This window comes from Charadrius vociferus, unplaced genomic scaffold (assembly GCF_000708025.1).
Source record: "Charadrius vociferus isolate BGI_N301 unplaced genomic scaffold, ASM70802v2 scaffold54, whole genome shotgun sequence".
Taxonomy (NCBI): Eukaryota; Metazoa; Chordata; class Aves; order Charadriiformes; family Charadriidae; genus Charadrius; species Charadrius vociferus.
The window spans coordinates 4,089,031-4,111,166 of NW_009648350.1; the positions used below are offsets into that span (position 1 = coordinate 4,089,031).

Genomic DNA, 22,136 nt, shown 5'->3' on the forward strand with positions numbered 1-22,136 from the left:
AATTTTCAATTTCCAAATGTATTCTAAGTATTTGCAGGCTCAACTTATTCTTTTGGGACTGACAAAAGTTTCTCTGCGAGTCATGGAAAGTAACACATGCATTACAGAAATAAGAATAGCAATAAAGTCTACAAAATGTTCTAACACATTTTTCTTACACTTTTCACTCAGCCATTTCCTTAGAATAGTTTTGAAACAAGACAGTAAACTCACTTGTTGACCAGCCAGTGAAACAGGTTCATTATAAAAACAATTAATACCACAGATTTGCCTGCCAGAAGCTATGAACAGGGTCCTTTCTTACCCAAATGTATTTTTTCTCCTAAATACAGTAATACAGAGTTTTGTCAAACTTTCCTGATACCTACAGTGCACAAGGAAGAAGTCATGTTAGTCATCTGCAGCCGTCATTCCTTTCACTGGATCTTTTTCTCTCATCTGAAAGAGAAAACACTATTGAAATACTGATTCTCACATGACGTTAGCTCAATATTTATTGGTATGGAACACATTAGGCTACCTCCTTTATGGAAAGCACTGATTATATCTGAGCATCCTAAATCAGTTTTTGTGAATATGCACATGCAGGCACCATTTTTGGTTAAGCTACAGGTCTGCTAGGGATCTGGAACCATTATTCAAAGCGCACAGTGTACCTGAAAACTATAAAGAAATATCCTGAGGCACGAAGGAAGAGAAGGGTGCAGTGCAGGACACAAATCATGGAACAATGTAGTCATTATTACCAAATTCGCGTTTCTCATAGTAAGAACCCTGTTACATATCCCCACTACCTGCTTATAATATTTAGAGCTAAAAATCCTTTTTCTGAACTGGTTTCTGGAAACAAAAATGACCATTCAGCTTTGGTGAAAAGCTAATAGAAGGTATTAAAGCAGTAAATGAATCATTGCTACTCATACCCTCATTACCTGTGGTACAATGCATGTATTGGCCCAACAACAAACAGAAGTCCATAATGATTAGGAGATGCCAGCACAACAGTCATAGCCAGTCATTCAAACCACAAGCAGCATGACCTAAATAGCAGGTGGACAATACACACAATGCTACGACAATGCAGCAGTCTCCTCTCTCTACTTTACTGGATAGAAACAGTTTCTCACACAACCCACACCTGCCCTGCTTTTCCACTGACCTCATCCAGCTGTCTCTTGGTCTCCTCCTCCATCCTACGAATGTCCTCCATAGTCAGATCAACCCACTTATCAAGCCAGCAAAAGAGCTGCCGATGGAAGTTTGTGAAGAGACGCTTTTCTTGCTGCAAAAGGAGGAGGAATAAAACATACAAGCGAGCTTACTCATAGGACAATTAATATGGATCTAACCGGATCATAACAATTTTCAGAGATGTGTACACTGAAGAATCAGCTCCCTCATCCACGTTTCTATATAGCTGCCACAATTGGAAACTGGAGCTAGCTAATTTTTATTCTTTTAACAGAATATCTAGAGCCTCGAATCCCCAGAGAAATGCATTTTTTTAAAGCTTAGACAGCAGCCTGCACAGTGCATTGAAAGAATTAGTGAATGCTTTATTAATTTCCTTTGATTTGACAGTATTGTTCTGACTGAATAAAGTGGTCCAGGTTGGGTTTACTTAGAGCATGACAGTTGGCCTGAAGGTGCAGAAAAAAAGTGAAACAGAATAAAATTATTTTTAAAATAATCCTTGACTTGCAAAAAACTGGAAGTTAGCAAGTGTAAAGGGTTGACATGTACCTATCTTGTTTTTTCCTTTTGCAGTGACCTGAAAAAAGCCTAAACTTGTTTTCCACAGCTGAAAACCTTTTAGCACGCGCACAAGCTACTTCAAGGTAGGAGCAATTTATTTCCATTTTATAAGAGATAAACTAGACAAAAATCATTATATTAGACAGGGGTATACAATGCCTCTTGGAAAGTTCTCATTAAGGAAGGACACTTCAGTTTTACCAATTATGGTTTCACATCTGATAACTTGCTCTCATCAAAAGCAGCTCGACTACTTTGACGCAAACATGTAGCTGAAGAGACACTCATATAGAGAAAGGGATTCAAGACACTGCTTTGTTCAGGGCTTTTGTTACAGGTATTTGAAATCCTGCAGCAGCATGTTCATGCCACCTTCGAGTTCTCTTTAGATTATATCACCAACGAATTGCTTTTGCAGAAGCAGCACTGTAGTTTTATCAGTATTAACCACTGAAAAGTCTCCATGATCTGAAGTCATAGGCATTTTATGAACATGGCATTGCCTGGAAAATTGCATGTACTGATTCCCAGGTCTAGCATCCTGCTGCAGTTCATGGGTTATGACCTCTGCCACAGAAAAAGCTCTTTTCAGGATACCAATTACTCATGTCTTAAGTTAATGAAGTTTCCCCACCATCTGCTTATTTTTTAACACAGGTTTTTCAAGCAGCAGACTATGAGAGGAAAACATGACTAGAGCTCTAGGACTTGCCAGAAAGATCCTCAGCTGATGAGGATCAGATAACAGAAGTTTAGCTATCTCCCACAAAAACATGCCTTGCCCCTGACCAAAATAACCTTAGTACACACGCATCATCTCATAGTTCACAAATCAACTACCAAATGGCTGCAGTTCTCAGGCTGATCTACTAAATGCAAAACAGCCAGTCTACCTTTGCACATTGAAGTGAAAACAGTTCAACAGCCAATTCACAGAACAATCAGCCCAGCCTGCCCTTGGATTAGCAGCAAACTGAATCCAGCTTTAATTGGCTGCAATGTATCAGGCAGAGGCCTTGACTGTATCGCCTGAGGTGACATGACTGGGTTTCAAGTTAGTATCTCCAGGCAGGATACGCTGTTAGAAGTTGATGTGCTAAAGCAGATGGGAGATGAAACGTGCCTCATTTCCGCATCTCTCCCCACCAAAGAGATCACTTACCTTCTGTATAAAGTTCTCAACTTTATTTTGCAGACCCCACCACTTGAACTTGACTGTTACCAGTTTGTAAGCACACATGTATGGACAATCTGTCTGTTTCCCCAGCTCCTTCTGCAAAGACACCAAGATATTCACATCAGGACACAGGTCAAATGCCTCCAGGAAAGCAGCTCCTTCAGTCGTAACTCTGAAGTCTTTCCACAATTCCTCAAAATCGTTTTGCATCCTTACACCTTGCCTATCTTTTATCGACAAGTTTTGTCACATCTTTGCTCACCCCTAAGAGCATGATGAAAGTAGACACTAATTTCCTCCACAGGTGGCCTTCCTTCCATTTTGAGAATCATCCATTCCTTCCTCTCCTCGGTTCTCCATTTTTAATCCTGTTAAATTTATGTCTTTCAGTATTTTCACTGTTATGCCATGGCTACTTAGTTTCCTTAAAAGTCTTTTGACAAAGTCCCTATCTAAAACATTTTGGAAATAGATTATATCATCTGAGTCATCCACATAACTATCCAGCCTTAAAGAAAACTCCACAAGGTTCGTATGGTGGACTTTCCTACTTCCTTTTACAGCATCCATATCCACTCTTCCCAAATGAATCACATCAGCCTCATCTTCTACTACATTTGCGTGCTAGAGATCAGACTTGGATACTCGTAGCTCCCCAGATCCCATTTAGGGTCCCTTTTAAAGACTGGTATCATATTTCCATTTCTAGAATCTTCAGATTCCAAGGATTTAAGTGAAAGGTTAAATACTGCTGCTCATAACTCAGCTATTTCATCCTTCGGTTCTCTTGGGTGAATCCTTGGGCTGAACACCAGACAGCTCTAGCGATTTCTTGGAACTCACTCTACCCATTTGTACCAAACTCTTCCATTTCCTTTAACTTCAGAGCAGATCACCGGTTAAGTTCTGTGTTTCCTTCTACAGAAGCGAATCCAATGTTTTACCTTTGGCTCCAAGCTCCAGTATCTATACTTCGTTCATGCAAGCTGAAACAGATCCTGAACTCATGCAAGACATACCTTCCAGTTGGGACCCAGCGGTCCACGTCCAGTCTTGACAGATTTAAATTTTGCTGGATCTTCTTCTGCCTTGTAATCCTATTGGACATATAGGGCACAAGATTAAACACAAATTACCCTACTGTTACCCAGCTGCTCACTGTCACAAAGGATTTCTTTTTCTGGTGGACAAAGACTAACCTCTAACTGCCTTCTTAAGAGCTACTGGTTTCAGACTTCAACATTAGGTCAGGCATTCTTCAAGGAAACATATTTCTCCCCCCTGTGCTGTGTCCTAGACCTATGTGAAGAAGTGGTAACAAACTGATATGACCTTTGTAAGGATTCCTTTGGGGTCAGACTATCAGAAGACCTGTAAACCCTCAGGATAGGTTTCCTGTAACCACTCGTTCTTTGGGAGCTAAACACTGCTGCTGCAGAAAATAGCTATGCTCTGTGGAGCTGTGGTATCTAGTATTTTTCCCAGCACTCTATCAGTATGATGCTCACATATTCCACACTGGAGGACAAGTACAGTCAAACTCACAGTACCACCAAAAAAAAAAAGTCACCAGTTATACCGCCTATTGCACAGGAAATAATTTGCAGCATTCCCCTCCTGCATCTTGCATTAAGACTTGGGTGTGTACTCTACTCCTACCCCCAATTCAATTAAAATGAAAACAAACTCAAGCCATTGTTGGTTTAGTGCTGAAAGTGATCAATTGGTAGCATCTTCTTCAGGAGTCTTCTGCTCCATGTGAATTCTCCTTCCTCTCTGACAGCATTTAATTCAGAGTAGTTTATATTTGCAGATACAGCTTAGTACCTGCCTAACCTATCAGAATCAGATGCTATTCATGTTCTACTAATTCATCTTTATTGGAAAGAAAAGCTAAAATAAGTACTAGTTCTGGTTTAATACCCAAGGCCAGGTTTGACAACAGGTAAATTAGCCATATTTGAATGTTATCAGAATTACTATGTGGGGAAATTCAAACAACATTCCACTTTTATATATAGTTGGGGTTTTTTTTCCAGTACAGTATAAAAACATCCCTTAGGTTCTTACATTAACTGCGGTGATTCTTAGAAGGAAGTATTAGCTACATGATTTCCAGATACACCTGTGAAGCCATGGGTTAGTTTCAAAAAGGAGGCAGTTTAAAAAAAGATCCTGTACAGAAAGGGCAGTGCCATTTCTTGCTATTCAAGCATTATAATCAGCTGCAGTGCTGTAGAACTACATATATACAGCATTACATGTACTGTAAGGCTAAGCGAGGCATTTTACAGACAGCATTGACATAGCTTTTAAAAGAGCTCTTCCTCTAGCTTGCTTAAACACTTTTAAGGAATGCCTTTCCTCCTCTTCCCATCCTCTCATTTCTCCTGTTACCTGTGACCATCCCTGGAACACAGTTTGTACCTTATCCCTCCTTTAGCACAAGGCCTCCCACACTAGGTAGCTCTTACCCACCTACCATACCTTGGGAAGTACTTGACTCCGATCAGCAATGTCTATATAAATAGCTTCTACATTCTTCCATACATCTGGCTCCAGTTTATGAACCTGCAGTGAAAGTATAAGACTAATTTAACTGATTTGACTACAGAACACTCCCATTCTAAGATCGTAAAAAAACAGATGGAGATGCAGACACCCAGTGCTCCCCTTCCACATACAGAGAGGACACCATGGTAAACACACAATACAAGATCTTCTAAAGAAGCAAAGGTGCTCATACAGAACAAGTGTTTGAGGGACAATTTTATTCAGCATATATGAAAAGCCAACAGGAGGGAGTCTCTGCCTTGCTAGTGCAATAAGCATTTCAAATCCAGGAACGCAGCAAATAGACAGTTCCACACAGCAATCCTCTAAGAGATGAATAAAATACACGACATGAGTACTTACATTCTCTTGTGTTCCAAGATCTGATTTATGCCAGGTTTCAATTTTGATCAGGAAGTCATCCTTCATATACTCATTCTGTCATTAAAATAAAGCTTCTTGTTATACTTTGGATATATAACTTGTCATCTTATTAACTAGATAAGCATTAGGAAAGGCAACTCAAAGAATTATAACTCGATTGGGGTTTTACTTAGGGAACTTCAGAATTATCTGAAAACATATCATTGCTTTTAGCAAAATTGTTTGATCACTAAAAATGCAAGATCAAATAAACCACAAGTTGTTCACTGAAAAAACATAAGTTCCATTGTTTTAGTGAGACATTTAGAGTTTATGAATAGCTTTTTCTTTAAAGGACAATATCTGCCACTCTAGAGTTTTGAAGGGATAACCTAAGTTAACTAGGTAGAAACTGTCTTTTCAAAGAGATTATTGTTCTAACACAGAGTACGTATTTGGATGCAACTCTTCAAATGAACAACAATATTAAAACTGATGCGTTTAGGGCTTTGGACACTGGAAAGGGAAGGGACAAGAAGCACAGTTCTGCCAAGTAAGCAAAAAAACTTTCCATTTCTCATTATTACTGTGAGTAGAAAAGGACTTCCAAAGGTAACCCTATCCTCCCTCAAGGGAGTACAAACAAAAGCACAAGCCAGTGAAACACTGAGCATGTAAAAAGGAAATAGCAATTTCAGAAGACAGATTACTCAAAGGGACATAATGGCATGAGCTAACTTTCTTTTAATCAGTTTATCTAGACATTCCCATTTGTAAAGCTGAGCATTGCTGCAGTAAAGAAAGCATCTCTGTCCCTAGTTACCAAGTGTTTGTGGATACACCACTGTTGGTAAGAGGTTTAGTCTACACGATCTTACAATGACAAAAGCTAAAGTGCCTTTAGCTCAGGCTAAAGCATTTCTTATACCCAGGACACTTCATTTCAGACATTACACATGCTTCCATAGATCGTCAGTAAAAGCAATACTTACTGTAATAACTGGTCCAAGAAATCAACACATGAAAAGAAAGAGATACAGTACTTTAGTGAAAAAAAGAATGTACAGCCCCCATCGCCCTCCTCCCACTATCAGCAAAACAGGGACAACTTCAGCTTCCCAGGGGACTGCTGATACTACAGAGGAAAAAGCCCTAGAAGTCGATAAAAACCAGCTAGCTTCACCCCCTTCTCCTCTGGATATTCTCAGACTTGGAGAAACTCAGTGGAGCAGCAATTAATTATGTACTGCCACTTCTGCTCTCTGGACTCCGGCCAGCTGGATGAGAAGATGGAATAAGTATGTTCAGCTGACGGCATTTTACCAATCCTTTCTCAGCTTGCAGATAAGAAACCTCTCTGTAGTTCTGAAGCAAACACATGCTGGATTTCAGGCCAGTGCAGACCTCATCGCTCCTGCATGCAGTAACCAGACCCTCTGCATCTCTACTGCTCATGGTAACTAAACTCCCTGGATAGTAAGGCTCAATTATTCAACACAGAAAAGCAATTAAAGATCCTGTAACAGTCAGCATCTCTTCTACCTGAGCCATCAGAGTATGCTAGCAATTCTACTCTAAGAATAAGGACGTCTGAAGCTAGAGTTGAACTTTGCTGGTTTGTTTTGAAGTTTAACATGAGGGCTTTAATAAGAAGCAATTTTGTTTTAAAGGTACTATTACAATTCTTGAGTTTCCAACCCAACGCCCTGCAGACAGTACCATCCCTTATCATCTAACATGCACATCCAGTTACCTTAATTGCCTACTGCTGGGCCTTGGACTGCTCTAAACCCCTAACAACTTGAAAATTGCTTTTTACAGTAATTTACAGAAGGCTAATTATTTAGACTGACATGTTGGGGTGGAAGAGGGAGAGAACACGCAAGCAGAGCTGAGGCTAATTTTTAAAAGGTTGACTTTCATCTCAAAGAACATTTCATTATTTCTGCAAGGAGTTTTTTTCCTGCTAGTCCACACAAAATACTGAATAAACCAGCAGTAATTATAAATCAGAGCCCTCCCACCTTCCCATGACAAACTGCTTTTCCATGAGTATGCACCATGACTACACAGCTGCCTTAAAACAAGTTTCTTCACCTTCTTAATTTCTTCTTTGTGGGGAAGACTCCTCATTTGTAAAGCAAACAAATTAATCTCTTTAGAAACGGCCATTAAAATTTAGATGCTCAGCTTGCTACAAATTATGGCCTGCACTTCAGGTGTTACAGCAGCAACTCCTACACATTTCAGCTGCAGTTCTAACTTCTCAATTTCTTGACATTTGGCCGCAGGCATTCATGCTGACACCCAGAAGAGTGGAACACACATGAAATTGCTTTTCTAAAAACATTTAAGCAACATTAATACTTAAGTCAGACTGCAGAAAAGAACTAAGACAACTGTTCTCCTTGGCACCAGCCCACAGTTATAACTATTAGGCAATCCTCACTTCATTTCTACGGTAGAAGTTGTAAATACGTACAACAATCTCATTTACAGATCATACTCTCAAAGGAGAAAAGCAAGGCTTCCATTCAAAGTACATTAAACCAACATATTACAGCACAAACAAGTTGCAAAATCGCAGGAAGTGATAAGCTAGGCATTGCAATTCCCTCAACCTGCAGCGATTCTTTGATAATGGTATATAATATGCATATTAAAGTAATAATTGAGCTTCTCAGTGGAGATACAGGGAAAGGTAAGAAGGATAATCTCGTATAATTAAAAAAAAATTACGATGATGCACAGTTAACTAAAAGTACTGCTTTATTCAAACTTAAAAGGCTCTATGTGATAGCTGATATGCAAATAAGCAGTGGTCCAGAGAGCAGCACACTAATATCACCTTGGTACAGGAGGGCACAGGCAGAAGTAGCACTAACTCCTACACAGTCAAACCGGGTTTAGTTCTTACTGTGTCCCTGGCTCTTAAGTTTGAAACTCTAAGTGAGAGGACTCAAAGCCAGCATGGCTTGTTGTGTTGCACAAAGATTCATGTGAGGTCATCCAAGTCTTCTCACACACAACCAAAATATCTGAGCGCGTCCCAAAGTAAAATGATAAGGCACAAGGCAGCCTACAGCACATACATGGGTTCCTCCCTCCTGTCCAGTACTAGCAAGTGAAGGTTTCAGCAACTTTTCTGAGCTTTTCTTGACTCACGTCAGGCTGGCAGATTCTTTAAACAGATTTGTCAGCCTCCGCATAAAAGCTGCCTTCTGCTCCAACCCCCACAACAAAGCACTTTCTATCTCATATTATATTGGTGTTTATTACAGTTGAGGATTTTTTTTTTTGTTATGTTATTTCTAGCATACCAAAACCTGAAATTTCTTTATTTCTGTGGTGCAAAGCCTGGTACTTGATTTTAGTATCACATTTTTTCCACTTAAGTAGAATTTTAGCAGTGCGTAACTGAAGGATAAGCAGATAAGGGTGACAAAACAAGCTAACTCTGTACCTTTGTTTCAGAAATCGGTGGAGAAGAAAAACAGGAGGAAGATATAGCTATGCATTATGTCTGACAAAACCTACTGCAGTCAACTTAGTCAGATCTGTTTCCACAATTTAAAGTTGAAGAATTAATGAAAGAACTGTTTGAGTTTAAACCAATTTAGAGTACTTAACATGGCAATAAACTAGACATTTATTAGCTAATTTAACTAATATGCAGCAAGGAAACTGCATAAAAAGAGAAAGACAGGTTGTAAATAACTTTGTTTCAGCATCTTGAATTATGTGACACTTTAAAAACTTATTCTGCAGTTGATGATCACAATATCTGAATTTTGTATTTGAAATACCATTCCACTAGACTGCTGCATGTAATTTCACGTACTGAAGTAATGTTATCCTCCCCCACTGCAAATATTTTTCTGTCTTTAAAACACTTCATTTAAAATTCTCCTAAGTAAATTGTTAAAAAATAAGTTTTTCTATATTTTCAAGAACAGTTGGAATTTTTAAGTTTACAGTTTCCACAGCAACTGTACGACTACCAAATAGCAGAAAATGTATCCTTCAAAGATACAAACAGCATAAAACACAGCCAAAAATACTACATAAATTTGGAGGCAAAGTCAAATTTGCAGTTCCCACAGCAACAAAGACCACAAAAACAGTAGTGGTTAAACATTGTGGCTGATAACTTCAGTAAGTAAATAAGATACTAAACGCTCCTGTAAAAAATGAGTTTGATGTTATGTCACCACTTTGCACAGCTTCCAGAGCTTCACCCCAGACTTTACAGATGGATTCACTTTAGGCTTGTTGGATGAGATTTGGATATCTGTGTCAAGCCCACAACCCAGAAGCAACTGTAGCATTACCTGTTCAACCTTTACTAACCTCAGATTCTGCAACTGAGCAAATAGTAATCCCGTAACAGTTGCTCCCATCAAACTGCAGTAAGCAAGAGGCAATGAAGATCTTCCCTGTTCCCTTCTTGCAGCTTCCATTTTTTCCCCACCATGCTATGCTGTGCTTGAATACATAAAATCATCCCTCATACATTTATTTCACTCGTGTTACACGTCTGTTCCTTTAGTAGGACTAACATCCGTTTCTTGGTCTGTTCTCTTCCACTGTCACTCATAAGCAGCACATCAGACAAGGGTATTTTTAACTCCACAACACTGTATTTTGCTTTTCCTGACCAGAGAAAGAGCTTATAAGACAGAAATCTAAGGTAAGAGCTGGAACAGCTTCCCTACTGGTTGCCTCCTTCGTTATCCCCTCGTACCCTGCCTCTGTCCCCAAGAAACCAAAAAGCCAGCAATCCCCAGTCCTTCCCCACGCACTCACCAGTTCTGCAGTAGGGATAAGCATTCCATGCTTTTTCATGTATATTCAGAGCTCCTTCAGGGGCCAACATTCTCACAAATGTTGGCACTTTGCTGCAGAATTTGGAAATAAGAAGGAAGGCGTTGATAAGAACTATATGTAACAAGAGCTATGGCCCAGACACTCCAAGACAGGCAGAATATCACCAGAAATGCAGACACTGGAGTTTTGCAAACATGCACATTGGTAGAATTGGTGGGGTTCTCCCCACCCCCAGTACGATGATTTCCAGAGACTGATGAATTGGACAGGCTAATCTAGACCTTCCTAATGTAATAAAAGAAAAGAAAAGAAAAAAGAAGAAAAAAAAAGGAGGCTGAAACCAGGTTGAAATCTAGGAAGCATTTTGCTCTTTAGCCAAAGTCATGTATCAAAATACTGGGTGGAATTATATTTGCTTTGAAAAGCTCAGAGACAGATTTTCTTGGGACAACAGCCACACTTACAGGGGCACACAGGTGTACCAGTGATGCTCACTTCTAGCTGTACCATGTGCCAGGTACTGTTACACTCCTGTCTTACCTCCATGTCTTTCAGCCTTTATATAATCGGTGATTTACACAGTCACTGCAACCCTATTGCATCTCCCTCCAGTTCCTCTAGCCCAAGCAACCCTGCCCGACTCTGGTAATAAAATGTTTCACATACCTCTGTAAGTGGTAGATCTTGTGTGTGTACTGCCCACGCTCTCCATCTCTTTCATAGGGTTCGTTAACCAGGACCTCCACTCCTTCACCTCCACCAGTTTCATTTTTACTGGCTTCTGCCACAGAATACAGCTGTCCCACTTGATACTAAAGAAGTTAAAGACACATTATTGTGAGAGCTATAATTTAGCAGAAGTTATAATAACTTTACCAGAAGCCAAGGATAAACTTATTATCTGGGGAGAAGGCAGAGAAAAGGACATCCACTTGTGTGTCCAGATAAGCAGCTCATTTAATTTCATTTTGATACAGAAAGCTTGAGTGGTAGTTAAGAGGAAAGCACTGCCAATAGGATAGTTACCTTTAACCCTTAAATCTCAAGCTCCAAACCAACACAAATTCAGGATAAAGTAAAACATATTAAAGGAATATCAGGACAACATTTAAGAGGATGCAGATGACCTCATGCATACAGTAGCAAAATCCATTGTTTTTCAATCTTTTTGCCACACAGGTGTCCCAGTTGTTCAGGTCAAATGGAGAATAATGTATTGCCACTCCTAAACTAATAAGCATACAGTACTTCGTTCAGAAGAATCCCAAAGAACTTCATGGGTGTTTTCTTGACAAAATGGCAGCATCATTTCCCAGGAATCACTTAAACTACTTCATACTAGACAATCTCTTTCATAATAAGCATGCCCAAATGTTTCGCAGGGAAGAGCAGAGGAAAATCAAGAATATGAACAAGACCGAACATTCTCCTCTGCAGAAGATGTAAGGACTAATACACGCTTGCCTCTGGTAGCTGAAAAAGGGGATGCAGAGCTCAAAAGAAATATGATCAAGTGAAAAAAAAATTCACACAGGCCTCTGAGGCAAAATCAGATGAGCAGACAAGGTTTGAGGATGAATCTAAAGCGCTAAGTCAAAAGGAGGTGTTCAAACTTAACAGGGTTAACTCTTCAGAACTGAAAGAAGGCAAAACAGCAACTGTTGCTAAAGGCAGTTCAGAGAGGCGGTCTGAAAGGGTAATTCACAAAGTGTTAGGTATCAGAAGTGCAATGATTAAAAAAATAAAACACCAAAAACCCCAAAACATAACTACAAAGCAATGGAACACTGTTTAGGCCTTCTTCCTTTTCCCCAGCATAGGGCTGTGCATCAGAATCACAAATAGCACTTACCACTCCCTACACTGAAACCCAGACTGGAAAACTGGAATACTGCTCCAAGCTGACAACCCAGAAATACTTCACCAGGCTGGTACATCTTTAGCAACGAAGGAAAATTTCTACAGTGGTTAAATTTTGTTGTCAGAGCATCCAAAATAAAAACAGTACCTAAAGTCTATGGTGTTTTGTACCATCTGGTGCTAACAGAGAAGAAGAAAACATTTATTCCTATTGGAAGAGTAGTAGATGGTAAGCCAAAGTAATGAGGCTAGATGTCCTGGCCTCAGTTAATCTGGGGCAGGGCAAAAAGCATACCAGAGGGATTTAAATAAGTGCTCCATACAGTCTCACGTTCAACACATGGACATATTAAGTAAGCCTAACTACCTTTTATACTATCCCTGAAAACGAAACAAACCAAAGAGCCATAGAGTAAAAGTAATCTATAAGAAAAACAATCTACAGACCACATTCAAGGTAAAAGCAACAGCTCTGCTGGGTCTGTCCAGAAGATGCTGGCCCAGGTTATACAAGGACCCCTCACTTGGCTGGACAGTTTCTGCGCTGTCACCGCAGGTTGGGTTTCAGTCTGGATTTTGGGCTGCAATACAACTCTCTGCCTTCTGACATTTCATACACTACGTTGCTTTCCTTATGACTCCCTACACATGACCCATACAAAACAGAATACTCACCTCTCTCCAGAAGAGCAAAACATGAGAGTTGCGAAATCTTAGAAGCAAGTTGATTTAGTAGAGTAGGAGCCACACGTACCCTCATATAGAAGAGAACTTATGATAAGTTTGGCAACTACAGCATTTAAGGGGAGGACTGAATGGCTTTGCTTTGCAGCAAGTCTCAGGACAGGTCTGCAGGGGCACAAACTAATTCCTCTTAGTAACAGTCTCTCATTCATTCCTTCTCCCTTTTAAATATGTGGGTCAAAGGTCAGACACTAAGAGGATAAGCCCTTTGGTTTGGCATCTTCACTATTTAATCTTCCCTGTTATTTCTGATCCTTTAATCGCATTGATAAGAGGAAAAGGCCCAAATAAAATCATCCCAATGAACAAATCCCATAGCATCTGCCTGCAAAAGTTAACAGAAAAACAGATTCTGGCTCCATGAGGCCCAAAGCATCAGATAGACCTATCCTTGCAGACCTGAGAGCTCTCAAAAACCTTCTCATGTGCAAGAAGTTATCCCCCTTGATCTGTGTCACACCACCTTTTATACAGCTGACAGCATATCTTCATTACACCAAACTTCTTTCAGAAGGCCTGATCTCAATGTAGCTATCTTCAAGAACGATTATTTTCCTGAAAGCAGCTTTGAACACAATTAATAAGAGTCCTTTGTGTTTGGCAAGCTCCTTCCCATGTGAGAGGAACAAAGAGGCAGCACAGAATGTGTACACACAGCTCTAATCCATACCAGCATTTCAAAGGCAGCTGGCAAGACACCCACGCAGCCACTCAAGTCCACGCTCTCAAAGTTGGCACTGTGCAATGTGATGTTGGTCAGAGCACAAGAGTAAAGGTTAACACCTAAGATACAATAAGGGTCTTTTTTTTCTTTTTGCTGCCTGCAGTGCGACCATGTATAAAAGAACACAGGAGCGCAGCTTGCAGCCTGCACTTGAGCAGGACCACATTTTGGCAGAGTTTCCTAGCAGAAGACAGTCTGCTACAGTCTAACTCCTACATCCCAGCCTTCAAGTTTTAGTCATCACCAGGGCTTCTCTTCCACAGTTTTGCTCTCATCTTAGCAGTTACTTGGCTAACAATTCAGCACCGATCTCTTTATTCATTAAGTCATACCTTCCCAATGTCTTCCTGATAACTGTTTTTCTCTTGAATTCCTTACTATTGGCTAAGCTCCATTTGCTAGGGGTAAGGGGACTGAACACAGAATCCCCAGCATCACAGAAGACTCCCTCAGCCTTATTACAATGCCTCAAAGTCATAATTAATTTCATTCCCTATCTTTTGCATTGGCATCAGACTTTTGGCAACAATTTGCATACAGAAGGTGTGAACTCTTAAGTCTTTCAAGCAAAAATTGCCCATATTAAAGTGAAATCAGAAGTACTCTTGCTAGCCAGAGATGCTCAATGAGCAGATACACGGTGAAGAGCCACAATAAGTCTCCAGAGCCCTATTTAAGAGTTTTGTGCACAAGTAAATCCTTGAAAGCAATGCAGTTAACAGCTGTTATGTAGTACAGACAGCAGTGCAGTGACCAAGTGATGCACAGATGTGTCAGCATCTTTCCACACAGGAAGGGGGATGAAGCAATACGCAAACTCAAAGCAGTAGTCATCCTTTGAGTCAATATTGGAAATAACCTTTCTTCTTAAGCATACCTTTAAAACTACCACATCACATATGTACATATACAAAGAGAAGCAAACTTTAGAAGTCTTTCCACTTAGGGAACTGGTTCCTGAAATCTGGCCTATCACATGAGAACCACCAGTTTTGAAATGGGGCATCGCTCGGGGGACATGGTGACAATATGCAAGTTTGGGGAGAAATTAAATTCAGTCAGGTTGGCAGTCTATCCACAATCGAAGCACATTAAGGTGTTCTCTCTAGTATTTTCATTCCTTCTATTCAAATGATGCTTATTTGCTCTTCACTTTATAGACTTTTCAGTAGGTTACTCAACTCTCTGGAACTCCTCCGATCCAGAGGAGAGGAATACACCTTCTGAAACAGATGAGCCCAAGGTATCCTCAGACAAGGAGGTAGGTAGAGACTCACAGATTTACATACTGCCTGAAACCTCAGTTTTCCACACAGGCCACCTACGCACAAGGCTCAAACATGCCTGGCACTGAACATCCAGCCAGGGAGGGAAAAGAGGGACTCGCTTTAACTGGATGAAGGTTAATCCTAGTATCAGTGAACTCAGAAAAACCCCGTGCTGGGTTCCATCCAGTCTAACCCCCTCAAAGAAACAATCTGTATACTGATGCTTTGACTTTCTCTTTACACCACTTGATACCTACAAGATATATGAGGCAGGGCTCCTGTTATTCAGGCTAAGGTCTTCTGTTTATTGAGCTCTGGAGTACCTTACCGTTTACTCCTAGCTTTCTCTAACTTGCAAGTATGCATCCTTTGCTTACTTGATAAAGCTTATCACAATAGTCCTTTTTTTTTGTCAAGGAATCCCCCCTACAAGTAGCACTCGGGCATAATAAGATCCAAACATACCTACTCCAATACTTTAGTCAGACTTCTGTTAAAACTGCTTGAAACAGATTCATGCAGAAAGCACATAAGCTACAGGTAAGGAGTAAGTGACAGACAGACTTCTGGCATTAACAGCCTCATTCTTCCACCAACATAGAATATAGACCTAAAACCACTCTCTTATCAGATGTCTAGGCTTTCTGTCAGCACGTGATGCTTGTCACAGCAGATTGATCCACAGGAACAAGCAACTCAGCTTAGACATTGCTTTTCTTTTACTAGCCAGCCTCGTGGCTGCAGGAATACACTATATCAAGTTCTAAACTGTGTTCTGTCAAAAGAGTAGACAGTTATAAAAGGGATATGCTTTAAACAGTGCTGCCATGATCTAGCTCACCACTGTCTATGCCACAGTAGCTGCTATATTCAGGGGAAATAAAAAATGAACAGGAATGCTGTTATCATAGCTCTTCCTACAAGTTAGAACAAGCCCTTGATCAGAGCCTACAAACCTACGGCTTACAGTCAAGGATCACAAGAAAGAAAAAAAAAAATACATCTGGAAGAAGGATCTACTACAGAAGTGCTATAGACTTGGTCATTTCAATTTTTAATCTGCCCTGCTAGTATGAACGTTAAAAAATTGAAAATATTTCAGATTCTCAGATTTTCTGCAAGAGTGGTGTTCACTGCAGAAGGCAAGCTGCAACTCAGAGAAAACAGCAGAGAATCAGCCACAGACTCTGCACAGCTATTCCACAGTCAGTTTGGTGATCAAAATCACCACGTCCATTACAAACTACATTTCTTCTCTCAATTACAGCTTTACCTAAACAAAAAGAAAGTTTTCCTTCTGTAAGAGCTAGAGAAGACAGGTCTTAAAGAGTACTAGCAAAGATACACACGACCTTTCTTTTGCTATACCAGCCTCACAAATCAGAAGAAATTGTTGGTCTTTGTCTAAAGGTTTAAAACAGAAGTGTTCTGGCAAAACAAAGATTAAAAGGTAATTTAAATTTGTACTAAAGCTTCCTCTTCATGTTAAAAAAATATAGAAAAGAACAATAGTATTAATCAAAAGGAAACTGCACTTTAGAACGGTCTGACAAGTCAAGATTTGTAATCAACGTATCTGAAAGTACTTTATAAAAGAGAGAATCAGTACCCTCAGGCTTAAAGAAATTCAATTATTTGGTCAAAATGATGGTGAATAAGTAACAGCTCACAGGGGTCCTGAAGACAGCTATATCCTTCTCTTAAGTTTTCCAGTTTTTGTTCATACAAACTGCTTTGATGACAAGTTTATCTACAGTCCTAAAGAAAGGAAGCAAGGCGAAAAGGACTTACCTCCTCCACAGACACAGGCAGGATAACGCGGCTGAAAGAGAATACAGAAACAGAAAGTTAACAAATATCCCTGCAGCTGCAAAATTTACATGATGCACCCCTCCCAGCAGTGGCTACACAGCTCTCCTCTCCCCCCAGTATTCCAGCATTCACCTAGAGTTTGCATCCCTAGCACTTACTTTTTAGTCCCAAGACTATTTATATAATAGCCTCAAAGAGAATCAATACACGATAGCGCATAATTGCAATCCTATACGAAAACTGTACCATTCTCATAGACCCTTCCTGGTAATACCTTACCAGCCTACAAATCTATACAGCATCAAAACAGTTTCATGTTCCTTCTCACTACATCCTTTGAATAGTCACATCTTGTATCTCATCAAGTTGTTGTACAGCGTTGCTATGTGCTTCAACAATTTTGCAGAGATCTGTGATAGTCACAAGCCATTGCACGATTTGCTTATGTGTCCTATCCAGTAGGAAACAACACTAAATAGAGAACTACACAGAAGGTTTTCTCAGAGCTGACCACAAAAGGAAGGTGTTGCCATTTCTATACATGAGTCACTTTTTTTTCACATTGTGGTTTCCTGAATGCCTCCTAGAATCAACTGACTGGACTACAGAGCAAAAGCTGCCAGAAGTCACACTGAGATTTTTTGAGAAAGACAAGAATAAAACTAAATTTAAAGCTGATAAAAACGCATGCATGTTCAGGCCTTTCAAAATATTATATTTATCTCCAAAACTAGATTTGTATTTGACCTCTGCTTTCAGTAAGGATGATTTTGAAACTAGGAACCAAAGCAAGATACAGACATGAAATTGATACGGCCACCGCGGGTGGAAGAATTCCTGATTCTTTGGGAATTAGTCTCAAAGAAATCAGGATATAATGGAACCGGGGAAAAGTCCTCTTTATTAATAAATTGATTTTGAAAAAGCAATACTAGTGAAAATTGAAAGTTTTTTTCTACACTAGAGGAATGTTACCAGCAAGATACCACAAGAACAAATTGTAAGAGGGGCAAAAGTTTACAGATTATGCAAGATTACTTATGACAGCAACACTTTATGCTGGCTGCAGAGTACTGCAGAAAGAGCTACTGAGAACTGCAGATGAAGTTCAGTGTCAATAAAAGCAGAATAATGCACTATAGGCACTCCTTTTCCCCAAACACATGGGGTTAATGAGCCCCAAATTAGCTATCGCCAGCAAATATCTTCATGTCCTTATGGAAAAGCATCTGGAAACATCAGCTCAGCAGCAGTTCAAAAGTAAACACATCATCAGAAACTGGAACACCATACATACACACACACACAGAGGAAGACACTTATACCACCATAATCTCTCGAGCATCAACATCTTGAATACTGCATGTAGTATCATCACCTCATCTCAAAGAGGATACAGAACAAGCGAAGGAGAGGGGGAAAAAGCTTCTGTGTGAGAAGAAGGTAGTTACACTAGGCTTTTCAACTTGGAAGAAAAAACAGCTAAAGGGTTAAGATATGGTAGAGCATTAGAGAGTCATGAATGGTGTGAAAAATTGAAAGGAGAAGGAACAATGACTATGTCTTACAAAAGAACAACTCAGGACAGAATAAAAATCATTAGGTAGCAGACTTAAGACCAATCAAGTTTACTTCTTTACATCACGCACAGTTAAGTTATACTTCTTTTGTTTGGCGAGGAATCCCATAAGTAATTTTAAAATGGGATTTGATCAATTCCTGGAAGTCTGCATGCCACTTACTGGTAGGATATACTGAACAACAATCATTCTACTCACGATTTATGTATTGTTTCCTACAAATATCCACTAGAAGGCAAAATGGAAGAGGACCTTCAGTCCAATTCGGTATGGTATTCCTTACATAAGGGAGAACAAAAAAAAGAAAATGGATTTCCACAGGTAGACCATGCCATCAAGCATGACATTAGGTTAGTTAACCACATAAAACTGCAGTAAGAATGAAAAGAGGGACAGGATAAGGTAAAAGATCAAGAAACAGGGAAGAAACAATGGCTTTGGAATGGAATTCAAATATTTTTCTTTAGAAAACCTGGAATAAAAAGACTGATGTAAGCTAATGAAATTCCATTTAGGAAACCGGAAGACACTAGATCTGAGTATTATCTTAGAGTCCAATGTTCATGAATGGAGAGAAACACAAAGTCGTCAAATAGTTTACAATTCGTTTAGCCCAGCAAACAAAGAATGAGGGGGATGACTAACACTTATAGGTAGTCAAGCGATAAAGAAGGAGGAGGGAAGACTGCTCAAGAGGATCCAGAGGAAAAGCTTTGCAGGAGCAGCAACGGGAACAAAGACTCCTAACTTTGGGATAGAACTTGATCAATGTATTAGAAATTATATGATGTGGTTGCCTGCCATATCAAAGGCCTGAAAATTATAAAGAACACTTAAGATCCCTCCTAGATTAAAATCTGCCTCAAATGACAGCAAAGGGAAGTACAGCTGCAGAGAAGGTCAGTGTCATTATCATCACTTCACAGGAAAGGGAAGTGAGTCTCTACACTCTGATTCTCCTCAAGGTCTTCCGATGCAGCTTAAATCAAAATAAGGAGAGCAAGCAAGACCTCAACCAGCATTTACAAACCCTGAAACCTAAAAAATACAAACAAATGAAGAAAACCCATGCTGCTTATCCATAGCATGGATAGGTAGAAATGAAAAAGAAGTCTGAAAGACTGATTTGACATCAAATGAAAACGTTAAAGCTATCTCTGCATAACCATCAGCACAAGAAGCTGTACAGAAAAGATGATACAGATTGTACAACAATAAAAGATGTGACATCAGGTTTTTGTTATATTGCTCTATTTCTGTAACATCTCCTAAAATACCTATGGAGCACACAATAATACCCATTTGATTTACTAGGGAGGATGTAACAAAGAGTCAGAGATGGAAGAATAATCTGCTCAGATGACATGCAGTTACTATTCACTTAAATTTTTAACACCTACACGAGCTAGGCAGGAGTTTACCTGTATGCAGTGTTGGGGCAACCAGAACTAATCAAACAATAATAGCAAGATACTTCAAATATCCAGGTCACATCAAAACAAGTAGTTTCTACATGTCTTAAAAGAGTGCTGCTTGGAACATGAGATTTACTCAAAAAAATTCTCAAATAGCATGTAAAATGGGCACCTTTCACATACAACATCAAGGAAGATTCATACCAGAACCAATACTGGGACACAACTCAGAATGTGCCACTGTTAGAGCTAGTTGGGAATCCCAAGAAGTAAAAAAATAAATTTCTAAAGCTCATTTCTAAAGCACAGTAGCAACCTTGACTGTCCTTAGAACCATATATGTCTTAATAAAGATACAAAGAAGGGAAGAAAAGAAACAGGATAATATAGCTAATGACAAGACTTGAAAGGTTTGGTGACCCTTCTGAAAATAGAAATAGAAGCCTGTAAAAAGAAACAAATTTAGCAATTCTGGTCTTTTAACCTTTAGTCTTAACATTTACACTTCACATTTTGTTTCTGAAACAGGCAGCATGAAAGACTGGTAGATATATTGATTTGGTGAGGTAAATGATAATATTAAGTAACATGACTTTTGGAAAGGATGCTTATCAAAATGAACTTTTCATACTCTCAGAAATCTGAAAATTCAAAGTACATACGTTCCTCTCTTTATGAGACGCCCTGTAGGTAGGATAGCTCACTGGCAAGTGAGCTTTACTGCAGTACAGGGCAAGAGATTGTAAACAGAAGCATGAAAAAGATACATGAATGCGAATAGAAATAAACCAGACAGGTGCTATAAGAGAAAAGTACATTAACCAACTAAATTCATAGGAAAATAGCAACAAAACGGATGTTACAGAGGAAGAAGTTAATTATCTTTTTATGCACCTGAAACTAAGCACTTAGCCCAGGTTTCTGTCTGCTACCCAGTTTAACATGGCAGAAGGTAACAGTGTCTCCCTGTTACCAGCTCTGCTGCTGCTTTTAAATTCTACACCCCTATTGTTGGACAAAAAGCAAGAGTTTAAGGATTGGGGGGGGGGGGGGGGGGGGGACGTCAAGTTTAAAGACAACTACAAGGATCAGTACCACCCTCAACATAGTTTTAATACTTAAATCCACATCACGGTCCACGATCTGGCAAAGTAAATGCTGTAAGGAGGACACTGTCATGTAGGTAAACGTGTCTAATAGAAGACCTGAAAACCCACTTTATCATTCTCAGCTAGATCACAGCTATCTTCTATAAAGCGGGGGGCATCAGTCAAAAGAAGTTTTAAAGGATAGAATGCATTTAACTTAAGAATGCACTTAAGTTAACCTTAAGAATTCAGGAAAGAAATATGTGCAGTAGTATGCAGAGCTCGAAGACACCTAGCCAAAGTGCACAGGTCCAAAGGAGCATACCACGTTAGCACGCATAAAGGAGCTGAACGAAAGACTACAAAAAGCGATGTGACTAATAGTTACACACACTCACGACAGACCGTCCAGCCTGTTTTCCACCCCTTCCTCCCCATCACGGGGCAGAACAACCGCAGCAGCCTCAGGGACAGCAAAGAACTCCAAGGCGAGGTTGCCATATCAAAAAAAAAAAACAAAAAAACCCAAAAAACCCCCCCCAAAACCCCAAAATATTTTGCAGCTATCTTATTTCTGCCACATTTACTCTTGCTGGAGTCTTTAGTTAGAAATTACAGAGCTAAACAGGGAGGGGGTAGGGGGAATCAAAACCAGGCTCACCACTTAGCCCGGTTACAACGACAAGGGGGGGCAAGATGTCACTGCCTCCCACAGAAACCGCTGTGCATTGAGCCGGGGGCTCCCAGCCGAGGGGAGAGCCCAGCTCCCGACACCGGCAAGGCCCTCGGCGCCATCAGTCCGTCCCTCCCGGACCACCGGGAACACCACCAACACCCCTCCCCAAACACCCCCAGTGCGGAGCCGGCGGCGAGGACAAGGGGCCGGGGAGGCTATGGGGGGATAGCACGGACAGGGCCGCCCTGCCGGACACCGGAGAGCCGCCGCGGCGGTGGGCAGAGGAGGAGAGCG

At 40.1% G+C, this 22,136-nt stretch overlaps 1 protein-coding gene across 1 annotated transcript in view; it reads right to left on the bottom strand.

Moving 5' to 3' along the window:
* Positions 1-390: 390 nt before the first annotated feature.
* The window catches only part of PITPNA (phosphatidylinositol transfer protein, alpha), a 27,491-nt gene continuing 5,745 nt past the window's right edge, over positions 391-22,136 (bottom strand). Inside the window, exons 2-11 of the mRNA XM_009885217.1 lie at positions 17,063-17,093; positions 11,342-11,487; positions 10,655-10,746; positions 6,841-6,848; positions 5,849-5,923; positions 5,420-5,503; positions 3,952-4,029; positions 2,918-3,028; positions 1,160-1,282; positions 391-438 (exon numbers count right to left, since the gene is read on the bottom strand). Of these exons, the coding sequence (XP_009883519.1) occupies positions 391-438; positions 1,160-1,282; positions 2,918-3,028; positions 3,952-4,029; positions 5,420-5,503; positions 5,849-5,923; positions 6,841-6,848; positions 10,655-10,746; positions 11,342-11,487; positions 17,063-17,093 (796 nt within the window). The remainder of the gene's footprint in view (positions 439-1,159; positions 1,283-2,917; positions 3,029-3,951; positions 4,030-5,419; positions 5,504-5,848; positions 5,924-6,840; positions 6,849-10,654; positions 10,747-11,341; positions 11,488-17,062; positions 17,094-22,136) is intronic.